This window comes from Acanthochromis polyacanthus, chromosome 19 (genome assembly GCF_021347895.1).
Source record: "Acanthochromis polyacanthus isolate Apoly-LR-REF ecotype Palm Island chromosome 19, KAUST_Apoly_ChrSc, whole genome shotgun sequence".
Taxonomy (NCBI): domain Eukaryota; kingdom Metazoa; phylum Chordata; class Actinopteri; family Pomacentridae; genus Acanthochromis; species Acanthochromis polyacanthus.
In genome coordinates, this window is record NC_067131.1 from 14,970,830 (window position 1) to 14,980,586 (window position 9,757).

A 9,757-nucleotide genomic window follows, 5' to 3' on the forward strand; every position below is an offset into this window, starting at 1 on the left:
TGTTTTCATTGATAATGTTATTCAAAGCCCTCATTAAAGGGCTTTGTTTATGTGTTTTCTTTACTTGCTGTTGCCTGTAGTATCACAGAGGTCAAAAACACACCAGACTGTAGGAAGATACTACTACAGATTAAATGTGTGGGTGTAGCACTATGAAGTAAAAATAGAATGAGGCACAAATGTTTAGGCCTGTTAATGGGAAAATCTGAATTTCTGCTCTGCTCAGTGTTGCGCTGTGACTCCCTTTGTCTCATTAAGGTCTATTTTGCAAAGACAGCTTGGCTTCTGTGAATTGTTCCTTGAGCGGGGGAAAAAAATCTACAAGTTTCATTAGGAAGTCTGAATGAAACATGTTCAGAAAGTGTGACTGTGCTTTTATTCGCTTCCCTCCTAGCATCTGCACTGGGCCTACAGATAGGCCTGATAGTAGCCGTTCTCCTGCTGCTGGGACTAGGAGCTGCTCTGTTCACATATTTCTACAGGAGGAGGTGAGGACACTCGCGCTATTCCAGTTAAATCTCTTTTTTTGGCTCTGGACATGCTCACAGATGTTTCTAATCACCCATTTACACCAGCACTTCATGTCTGTATTGTTTGTTACAAGTCTTCACAGATGATTTAGCATTTATTTGATGTTAGTGCTTCATATGATTTCACAGAGGAGAGAGGAAAAAATATTTAATCCTCTTAACCCCAAAGTCTGCCAGTTGATTTAAAAATGTGTTGTCTTTAAAAAAAATATATTAAAAATCATCAAAATTACATCAACTACCACACACAGAAACTGTAAAAACTAAAAAAAAATAGCAGATTTTCAGCTTTTCATTAGTCTTGGAGCAAATCCTATCTGACTCTGAGTTCTGTCTGAAAAATTAATCAAATCTTTATACCATGACATCTCACAGTTTAAATATGTAACTAGTAAAATCTTCATAGTAGGTGGAGTTTTCCCCCAGTTTTGGCAGCAAAAATGTTGTGTATGTACATTTAAGGTATTTTAAAATTTTAGTAAAAAAAAAAGATCAGATAATGTCAACTTTTTAAAACATTTTTTTTTTATGATTTACAGTATTATAACTGTCATATTACACCGAATACATTTTTGAGTTCTCTCTAATTCTAGCCATGGTTCTGCTGTTTCCATAGAGGTGCAGGACTTTACACTGCAGTGAACAATGAAATCTAACGGGAGGTAAACAAACTACCAGAAACTGCTTGGGGTTCAAATGTGGTTAGCCTAGAATCAATGCTGCTCATTTAGCTTAATTGTCGGACGAGTCAGATTGAAATGTTTTTCCTTAGCTTCTTGCACACGGAGGCCTTTTATTTCTTCTTCCCTGATCCAAATCTTGTGAGCTTGGTTATGAAGAAGAGTCAAACTCACTTTGTCTTTGCCTTTTGAGGTTGCACAACTGAACGCTGATGCTTTAACACATTTATTTTATTAATTAGCTTTATGTGAAACAAAACAGGGAAATATACCTCAATCACAAATCTGTCTCTCAACAACACCAACTGCAGCACTGAGGAATGGTTCTCTTGAGTCGCAGCAGTGATGTGAGTTGGCGCCGTTTCCTCGGAGACGCCCACATGTGTGAGCTTTGAGACTAAAACACATCTGAACAATTTAAGCAGCAACTGATGACAAGAAAATTACAAGAAGGAAAGGTTGTCTTATGCATTTGGGATGACAACGGATATTGGATGCTTTCAGTAGTCATGACAACAGTTATTGTCCTCGTCTAAATCTTGACAGGAAGTCAAGTAAATGTATCAAGAAAACGCGCAGCTATTACTTTTAACAAGGGCTTGTGTAACATCTAGCTGCAGGTCTCCTGTTCGTCTGGCTTCTTTTTAAAATCATTTTAACACTCAGCTATTTTGTACCGCAACTCTGCAAAAACGTTGCATCATGTATTCTGTTCTCAAGACTCCATAGCTATTAACTTAAAAAGCTCAAGGCCTTTGTGACAAACTGAAATTGTTAAGTGCATGGATGTGGGTATGTATCAGACAGAGGGTCTAAATCAAGATCAAGTTGTCACATAAATATAATTCGCAGATTTCACGGATGTGAGTTAAAAAACCTGCACATGTGGCATAATATGTACTCTTAAAACACTCCATAGCCACAGGTTTCAGGTGGATAAACCATGCCTATGAGACTTCTAGGTTAAATAACAGTAAATAAAAATAAAATGTTTATTTTCGCCCTAGATTCGACCGGTCAGGCTGCTCAGACCCTCTAAAAGCATGGACGACTGTATTTTTTCTGTCTGCTAACATCAGATCCAGGATCTGAGAGGTTTACTGTGAAGCAAGTTTGACAGTTCCAGACTTTCTGGCCTAAGATACTTACCTGCTTAAAAATAGGCAAATTTGACTCTTATACTCTTCAAATCCTGCATCAGGACTGACTCCAGCTTTAACTTCAAAATTTTTGAAAATAGACCTTCTCTTTTACAGTTTTCTGCTACAGCTATCAAAGCCTTGATTAGCTTAGCTTAATTTTTTTTGTCGTGTTTTATTTGTTGTTTGTTAACCGTACTCTGATCACAGTAACAGGGTTGCTATTCCATGCTAATGCTAGCTTTTTCTCAGGAGTAGAAGCTAGAAATTTAGCTAGGTGTTACTGCTGACCAAGAACAAACTTACTGAAGAAGTAAAGATAAAAGTTTTTTTTTAAAAAAGTGTTATCCTGATAATATAAGGTAGAGTGAGACATTCAATCAAGGCTGATAATGTTCTGGAAATACGACAAATAGAAGAGAGGACATAGCTTTGCTCTACCCATTCTTTTGAAAAACTGTTTGATGCTGTTAATTCCAGCATATCATGTGATTCACTGTTTTCTTCTTCTACCAGCTGAGGTTACGCTAACAGGATTGTTGTGGGATACACGTTCTATGCATGATAATTATTATTTCAGATATCATGATGATTCAAAAAATGTTCACACAATTACAAGAGACATCAATGAAAAAAATTATACCAAAAAGGACATCTAAATTTCATTTTAACTGCTTTTATTTGATATTCAGTTTGGTCCTCAGGAGGGTGGGACAAGAGAAAAATGGTATTTTAAGGAGAACTCCAGACTTTTTTGGTATTTCGAAAAAAAAATTTCAAACATTCTTTTCTCCTAGTTTTTTTTTTTTTTCAGATTTGCAGCTCACATCTTAGCTGCCACTTTGTCTTGGCTGGAATCCGTCGCCACTGCTACCTTTGTGTGTAACTCCGTGATAAATACAGAAAATAACAGGCTCTGCTCAGGAAGTCGTCGAAAGTCATTTTGGGAAAGCACAGCACAGCTTGAAGTAGAGCTCGTAGTTAAGGCAGGTGGAGAGGTTGAGAGTGGCAGCAATCAAGGTAAATTATTACCTGTGAGGACTAATGCTTCTGGAAGATGTGGGCGACGGGAAATACCGGTGTGACTGCAAATGCGTAGTCTTTTAAGGTTTAAGCACGTGTGCGTTTGCTAACGTCAGTGTCTATTTTCTCAGGCGTCCTCTGGACTATTACACCATGGAGCTGAGTGAACACGCAGAGGGTCTGTCGGACCTATAATCCAGAGTTTTCATCAATGTGTTTGCATCTGGAAGTGCATCGTGTGCATGGGAGGACTTCAGCAGAGAGAGAGAGAGCAGCGGCGGTGGTAATCAGAGGCTCAGTTGACCTGTACATAACTAATTGTGCGGCTGTTCTGAAGTGAATACCACCAAGTGTCCTTCTCTGTGTCTTTGGAAGATCGCTGATGAAAATGACTTGTAATTGTTGGTTGATGAAGTGGTTGCGTGCGGTGCAGCGTGATACTGCGCGGCACTAGTCGCATCAAATTAGGCAGCCCGACATGATAAGGTATTTTTCTGAGGAAGGAGATGCAACCTTTGCCTGTGAACAGTGCTGGTTACTACTTTGAAGGGAAAGGAAGATATATGGGAGGGATTTAAAAAAAAAATACTTGAGTCCTAAATGGTTGTTTTTGTTGACGTCTTTATGTTACTGTGGTTAAAGCCTTTTAAATTTGCAAATTTAAAATGACTGTGCTTTTGATTTATGCAGGAAGCTCATCTGGTACAGTGTTTTAACAGGTTTTATAACCAAGATAATGTTTGTTAATAATAAGCTCACAGTTATTCTTCAAAATGGGTCGACCTCCTGCTTTGTTTTCCTTCTATATGCTGTAATCGTCCGTTTTAGACCGCTGCCACTCGAGGGGCTCCTTTAAATGTGAATGTCTCTAACTTGTGATGAGCGTCTGTAACCACTTGTGTGTGCTTGCTTAAAGCAAACTGTTTACATTTTCTTGTTTAGGAGAAAGTAATGTGTGAAAGTTGAAATAATTTCTTGAGTGAAGACTATTTTTAGAGATGAGAGGTTGCCTGGTGTTCAGAGCTACTCTGTGCTTCACTTGTGTTTTTAGTGGAAACCTCTCCTGTGCCTTTGACCTGCGTGTTGTTTGATCAAATGGTTCCTCATCTGAATGACATTCCAGCCATTTTCTGCTGTCAATACCATGTACGATACGAAGTTCTCAGGGGGGAGCATTTATCGGCAATGCAAAATAATCATTTATGAGTAAGAACGTGGTACGATTTTGATTGGTTAAGTTTGATTTCACTGAGACGAAGTGCTGACCGAGTGTTTAGGGTCCAAACCACATGGACACATGCGTCCTGAGCAGCAGATATTCAGTTCAAATTCCGGCTGGAGACCTCATTCCTCGACTTTCACCCCCACATTTCCAGTTCCTAAAGTCAAAACTGCATGAAATCAAATCTTAAGAAAAGGCTCCACTTCTATTTGATTGTAAAAATCAGAATTTTTTCAGAAAAATCTTGAGAAGGTGCCCTGAGAGCACTCCATTTTTAATACTGTCAGCGTGCCATTTGCCTCATCGTGTTGCTTTTTTAATCTGATGAAGTGCACAGAATTCTGTTTGTATACCTAATTTACCTTAAGAAGGGCATTTTTTTCACTGTAGTTACTTTCCGGTGGAATCAGATTTATTTTATGGCACTGTTGCTGCTTTTATATGACTATTTAGGAAGAAAATTAGAAAAAAAATGTACAACGTAAGATAGCCAATATTCCACTTGTGGATGCATAACTGTCACAGTCCTAAAAATAAAGAGTCTAAAATGCATCAGCTCAAACAAAAGAATCATAATTTTTTAAAGAAAAAAAATATATAACTGCCCAGATACACAGTATTAAGTTTCAAAGTTCCAAAATTGTACTATAGGTTGACCCAAGTAATGGCAAACAAAGGCTTTTATGGCCTTTGCAATCAACAAATGTGGTGTTTCCCCCTTGAAATGTTATTATGCAATGTTTATAAAGTGTATTTTCTGGTTGATGTCTGTGCGTTTAGATTTTGTTTAAAGTAGTGTATGTAGTAATTTAGAAACAGAAAAAGCAGGATAAATGAAACTCAACATTACAAACTGTACATCGGCACACAAGAAGTGAAACAACACAGACAAAATGTCGGAACACAACTTAATGCAACACTTCTGCTGAGAGCATGTCTGTCCTTTTTTCTAACCCTCAGTTACACAGATGCAAACCAGCAATATTAAAATGTACCACAACAGGATCTTGCAAATCTTCTTCCTTTTTACTAAAACACTGTGTGGTACATGCAGTAAGTATTCGTGGTTTGCAGCGGAGGAAATACACACTGAGCAAGAAAAAACACTGGAAAGAGAATTTTATCACCTGCACCAACAAGTCATGAATTAAAATCCTTCCCCCCCGATTTTATTTTCCTGCTTTCCTTCTAATGTCATGGACATGTTGAAGGATTTCAATAAAATATTCACAGGTGTGCAACTGAGTTCTGCTTGTTGTTTCTCCTGCTTCCCTGTCGGATATCATGGATTTCCATTCTCCAGTTATTTAAAGTACCTACATTTTGTACTCTTCAGACATCCTGCTGTTACTGCAATCTACCTTTGCATGCATACTTTCACATACAAGATTGTTTGAATGTAACTGTATGAACAGAGCAGGCACTGCACAGTTACAACTCTATTTATGTACTGTATAGTGGTGAAAAAAAGTTTTCAACTACCTTAAAATCTCACCAAATTTCGTGATTGTTTTTTGTGGAAAGTTCTCTTTTTTGTTTTAAAAGGTGTGGCTGCATTAGACAGACACAAATACAAATTGTATTTTTTTTCTGTTTATTGTTTGCAAGAACAACTAACAAAACTAAATTCTTGACAGTTTCAATATGAGTTCTTAACATTGTCGGTATCAAAGTCGACAAAACTGAACAAAAAATAAATAAGCCATCACATCATCAAATTAATATTTAGTAGTTCTGCCATTAGCACGCAGTAGAGCTATAATCCTGGCTGGATGTTCCCCACAAGCCTTTCATACTTTTGAGGACCAGTGGCGGGTGGTGATTTTTTCTCTTGGGGGGCGCACTTAATTTACCAGACCAAATAGCAGAGTCGGCAACACCAGAATACAAGAATTGATGTAAATTACGTTCACAGCCATTTAATGTGCTATTACTATGCACCACTATGAGGGTACACCTAAGCACTACTGCTGAGTCAAATAGACAATTAAATGCACGTAAATGTTACCAGCTAGTGAATTTGAATTTATCTCCCCAGTGTTTGATGATTTGCTCCAGATAAGGTGTAACTGGTACACACAAACCCTTAAAATCTCCTTTTCTTTAATTAAACAAATTAAGAATGTATAAATATGCAAATCTATTTTTTACTTCCAAAGTCAAAAAAAGAAACAATTCATTTTTCCAGCTTCAAAGAGTGCCAAGTGCTTCTTCTGTCCAGCAAAATCTTTGGAACAACATATTTTACATACTCAAATAAACAAAAACAAATCCATACCTGTGAAACCAACAAACATTGGACATTTTGTTTAAAAAAAAACTAACTATAAGGCTTAAAGCAGACAGTGCTTCTGTGAGCTAACTTTTACATTAACAACCTTACATGACAATGAGAAAACAGCAAATCTGCATATTTAAGATCAAAGCAATAAAAATTTGTCACTTTGCCTGAAAAAAAAAATACTGAAACCATTAGGCGTTATTTTATGTATAACTGTGCATGTGACAAAATCTATCTTATCTTAGGCTTTGAGCCCAAAGTGCTTCTATCAACTAACATTAAATATTTACAATGAAAATAAAGAAAAACAGTAATTCCTCAGATTTCAGAACATCTGAAAATCAACAGGCTTTCAGTCTAAAGTACCACTTGTGTCAACTAACATTTCTATTTACATTATTAAATGACAAAAAAGTAAATCCTCACATTTTAGAGATTAATCCAGCACCTCTACATCTGTGTTATTTTTTGTATGCAAGTTTTGCTCTTCTGTCTTTGAGACATGCAAATTTCTCAATGACTCTATGGTTAAAATCTGGGGTCTCCCTGACAAGTTTCCTTTCCATAGTGGGCATGGCCAGTGCATTACGACGATCCTGCGACATCGTGTTCCTGAGGAAGGTCTTGATTCTTTTTAGTGTTGAGAAGCACCTCTCAGATTCAGCTGTCGTCGTTGGAGTCGTGATGAGGAACTTCAGGAGAAACACTGTCTCTGAGAAGGTGTCCTGAAGATGGTTGCTCATGAAGAGCTGGTACAGAGCTACAGCACCATTGCAACTCCTGAACTCTGTGTTGCTGAAGATGAGTGACAGTTCAGCACAGGCTGACCCGCAGGGCGTAGTCAGCCTGCGCCCTAGAGTGCCTATATAATGAGAGTGGCGACATGACGGGTCCAAAAAAATTTTGGTCACGTGATCTATAGGAGCCATTTTGTTTCCAATTCATGAATGCCGGTTTTGCCTGTTAACGTTGTTTACAACGCAGAGAGCAATTCTAGGACTTTTTTGGCTTCATAAATACCTGAAAAATGACGGGCTGTTGTGCCTTTGGGTGCGCAAATCGATTGGAGAAGGGATTACACATGTTTAGATTTCCCAGGAGTAGTGAAAGAAGGAAACTGTGGGAAAATAAAGTCCGGAGAGTGGGATGGAAACCGACTTCTTCATGATTTTTGTGCCAGGTTAGTCCCATGTATGTACTTTCATGTTATGATGTATGGGTGAATGACAGATAGAAAAGTTTGATGTGATTTTAGGCAGTTGTGGTTATTTTGACTTTGACCATTTTCATGCATGGAGATGCATGAACCCGTTAAACTTCAGCGGCCCATCTGAGCTTCGACAACTGCCTCCCTGTTCATTCACATGATTTCCAATTCAACAAACAGCTGACAGTTTTCTGTTTCCTATTTTCCGTCCAACCTGCAGTCACTTATCAGCCTCATATGACCCAAACAGGCTCCGTGTTGTTCACCTGTTTCTGGGCTGTTAGCCGCCGTTAGCATGAGGATGCTGTTAGCCATATGCTTACAGCTGCAGCACCGTACAGGCGGACGGGAAAACGTATTTTACTAAATTGACCGAAGCTGCAAGCTCGATGATAGAAACATTATACACCCATGGAAAGCTTAGATTCTCATGAATCCGCCGGTATAAACCACTTTCAGATGTGATTACCACAGCGGGTAATATAAACACATTTGTCCAACAAACAGCAAATAACGTAAACAGCAGAACTCACCTTTGAAGGCTCAAAACGAGTCACAGATGAAAATATTCCACAAAACGGCCATAATCCAACCTTGGACATCCAGACAAAACAAGCCAGTAAATTATTTTGTCCAAAACATGTCTTGAAATCAGTAAACAATCCATAGTTTTCGTGAATGTGCACCTCGCGCTGCGCGTCCCATATTGAGTGGATGGAAACAAAATGGCTTCAAATCCCCAGTTGTCGCCACTCTCATTTATATAGGCACTCTACAGCGCCCCGCTGTCTCCTATCTCTTGTATTGAAGAGGAACGAACTGCGCATGTCAAAGTTATGACGAGAGTCAATGGGGAAAGATGAGTGCGCCCCGCCCCGGTATATGTCCACTATTGGTAATTGTAGACAACATCAGACGTTTCTCATCTGACTTTTTATTACAAATTATACATTTTAGTAACTCTCTACAGGCTCTTTTATCTATTTTGCTTGTTATACATGTAAATGTAATTTTAAAAACGTTTTAGGAAGGGCTGTGACTCTACATGATGTGAGACAGAGGGGGCGGCGCCCGAGCGCCCTCTATTGACCAGCCGCCCCTGTAGGACTAATCTTGTTCCATTCTTCTTGAATTACTGCTTTTAATTGTTCTAAATTCTTCCTTGACAGTAGGTACTGTACATGCTTGGGATAATGCTTTTCCTGGCCTTCTGCGTGTCCTGACATTAGCAGGCGGAAGCTAAAGCTGGAAACAGGACTCATCTGACCATAGAATTTTCTTCCAATTCCTGGCTGTCCAGTTCCTGTGTGCTTGGGCCCAACGACGCCCGGGAAAACCTCTGTCTCCCATTGATCAGGGGCTCTCTTGACAGCCTTGAAGGACCTTAAGCCATTACCTAAAAGTCAGTCAAATACAGTGCGGGTGGAACACTGGACACCAGTTTGGTATGACCACTGCTGTTGAAGCTCCTGTGATGTCATTTGGCGATTTTCATTGCACATGCAGATCAGGATGTGGTCATTTCTTGCTGAAGAAACCCTCAGATGCCCAGATCTTGTTTTGTCTTCCAAGCTGTTGGTTCGTCTGTATTTCTGCAGTGTATCCAACTGGTGAAGGACTGCATCTGCACTTCCTGGCCATCTGGCAGCAGCTGTAGCCTTCCTGGCTGAGAATC

The 9,757-nt window shown here is 39.0% G+C and overlaps 1 protein-coding gene across 4 annotated transcripts in view; it reads left to right on the forward strand.

Annotated features, from left to right (window-relative positions):
• The window catches only part of si:ch211-183d21.1 (uncharacterized), a 28,037-nt gene extending 22,198 nt beyond the window's left edge, over nt 1-5,839 (forward strand). For all 4 annotated transcript variants that reach the window (XM_022190858.2, XM_022190857.2, XM_022190856.2 and 1 more), the window contains 2 exons: nt 395-488; nt 3,504-5,839. In XM_022190858.2, the coding sequence (XP_022046550.1) occupies nt 395-488; nt 3,504-3,567 (158 nt within the window). In that variant the 3' untranslated portion in view covers nt 3,568-5,839. The remainder of the gene's footprint in view (nt 1-394; nt 489-3,503) is intronic.
• Nucleotides 5,840-9,757: the final 3,918 nt, after the last annotated feature.